The sequence below is a fragment of the Sphaeroforma arctica genome (assembly GCF_001186125.1).
Source record: "Sphaeroforma arctica JP610 unplaced genomic scaffold supercont1.6869, whole genome shotgun sequence".
NCBI classification, from domain to species: Eukaryota; class Ichthyosporea; order Ichthyophonida; genus Sphaeroforma; species Sphaeroforma arctica.
The window spans coordinates 1-1,555 of record NW_014033689.1 but is presented as its reverse complement, the minus strand read 5'-3'; the positions used below and the strand labels follow the sequence as shown (position 1 = coordinate 1,555).

The 1,555-nt window shown below is 38.4% G+C and overlaps 1 protein-coding gene across 1 annotated transcript; it reads right to left on the bottom strand.

Annotated features, from left to right (window-relative positions):
• Positions 1-251: 251 nt before the first annotated feature.
• Positions 252-1,218, bottom strand: SARC_15853 (hypothetical protein; the record flags this gene model as incomplete). Its single annotated transcript, XM_014290035.1, has 2 exons — positions 252-415; positions 1,134-1,218. 2 exons carry the CDS (start codon positions 1,216-1,218, stop codon positions 252-254), a joined length of 249 nt encoding a protein of 82 aa, XP_014145510.1.
• Between the last annotated feature and the right edge of the window lie 337 nt (positions 1,219-1,555).

The following is a 1,555-nucleotide window of genomic DNA, read 5'->3' as shown; positions in this document are numbered from 1 at the left end:
ACATACATACTACATACATACTACATACATACATACATACATACATACATACATACATACATACATACATACATACATACATACATACATACATACATACATACATACATACATAAATACATACATACATACATACATATATACATACAAACATACATACACTCACTCACGCAAATACTATATATATTTATATATATATATATATATATATATCCAATTGTGTGAATTTAGTACTTTATCGTTATGGTTTCTTATTGACAGATGCCCATCACATACATACCGTCCTGCGGGTCTCGTTCGTTGACTAAGTCTGTGAGTATTTCTTCTAGAAACCGTTCTTTCTCAGTGGGACTATTGTTGTGCAATTCGTGCTCTGTTGTTGCCCATGACGAAATGGTCAGTCGCAGTCGCACTCCTGAAAGGCGAAGTGTGCGAGTGTTTACATTACAATAGGAAAAGATCATTTGTTATAATTATGAGAAGACGAAACAAAATGGATTGTGGCGAAAATAGGTGCCCTCTGATGACAAGAATACTAACGTTAAACCCGTTCTCGAAGGGTTGAGGACAAAGGTTTAGGGTTTAGGGTTTAGGGTTTAAACCCCTTAAACTGTGAGGTTACAGGGAATATAAGGACTCTTCACTCTCAGTCTATCCGGCCGTTTCCTTATCTGTGGCAGAGTTCAATGTGGGTTGCTCATGTATCGATAGACGTCCGAAGCCTAAGACTATTCTATGCACCGACCGATTAACAACGCTTTCTGGCACGCGTGTACGCAAGCATGGACAAGTGTAGCGTCGCACATACACACACAACCATCGACCCGTCTACACATATATATGTGTCACCTGTCAAACAGTATGTGTATACAACTCTTGGCAGGCAAGGTGTACATCTGATGACTGTTGGTCGGTGTAAGGCCTGTGCTCGTTTGCAAAGGGAGAATCACGTCACATATCTCTCATTCCAAGCGGAGCATATGGTATCTGTTTGCAAAACTGAATATATATATATATATACATATATGTATGTATATATATGTATACATATATATATATATATTTATATATATATATATGTATATATGTATATATGTACCTATTGTTAAATATATACACTGAAAAGACCGTACCTTTGCCACTCACTCGACTCCCGCCGTCTGAGCTGCTTACGCTCGAGCCCCTATTCCTGACGTTGAGCAGGTTTCCCTCTGACATGTTGAGTGATGAGTTGCTAGTCACTGTGGGGTAGTGCACATACAGAGACCGGAAATATTTATAGAGCGCTCGCGAGTGTGGGTTACAATATATAATAGCAAACAAACCTGACAAGCTAATTGAGAAACAACTTGTATGAATGGCACTATGGTACGTCTTTGGGTAACTAAGCATAAGAGGATACATGCATATAGGTCATCAACCCCCAGCAGAGTCTCTTCTGACATAATCAGAGGTGAACTATTCGTCTCACAACCAAATACAACTCATAGAGGCGCATGAATGATGGAGAGAATTTTTAGATCGACGTCGTTTATATATATATTTATGTATATAT